General features: G+C 46.1%; 1 protein-coding gene across 1 annotated transcript in view; it reads right to left on the reverse strand.

The window, feature by feature from the left end:
* Positions 1–284, reverse strand: part of EMH_0015700 (uncharacterized protein) — a gene marked incomplete at both ends in the record, with an annotated part of 3,908 nt that overhangs the window by 2,975 nt on the left and 649 nt on the right. Inside the window, 2 exons of the mRNA XM_013500453.1 lie at positions 1–26; positions 227–282. Of these exons, the coding sequence (XP_013355907.1) occupies positions 1–26; positions 227–282 (82 nt within the window). The remainder of the gene's footprint in view (positions 27–226; positions 283–284) is intronic.

A 284-nucleotide genomic window follows, 5' to 3' on the forward strand; every position in this document is an offset into this window, starting at 1 on the left:
AGAACTTGTTCAGGGTGTTTTGAAGTCTGAACACAGACAAACCATCACCTACTCATCACCGTTACCTCTGTATGTTTGACAAACATCTAGCTATACAGCCTACACAGGTAATAAACAATGGAAAAACAAATAGTCCTCATCAACACTTCCCCTGTAGATCTAACAGCCAGCTATACATCCTACGTAGGTAATAAACTGTCGACTGGAGGAGCAGTACGTGGCTCACCGAGCGAGTCTGTCGCGGCTGATGTCGTTACACACCAGCAGCCCCTCCGTTTCTTCGT

This window comes from Eimeria mitis, genomic scaffold (genome assembly GCF_000499745.2).
Source record: "Eimeria mitis Houghton genomic scaffold, Emh_scaff542, whole genome shotgun sequence".
Taxonomy (NCBI): domain Eukaryota; phylum Apicomplexa; class Conoidasida; order Eucoccidiorida; family Eimeriidae; genus Eimeria; species Eimeria mitis.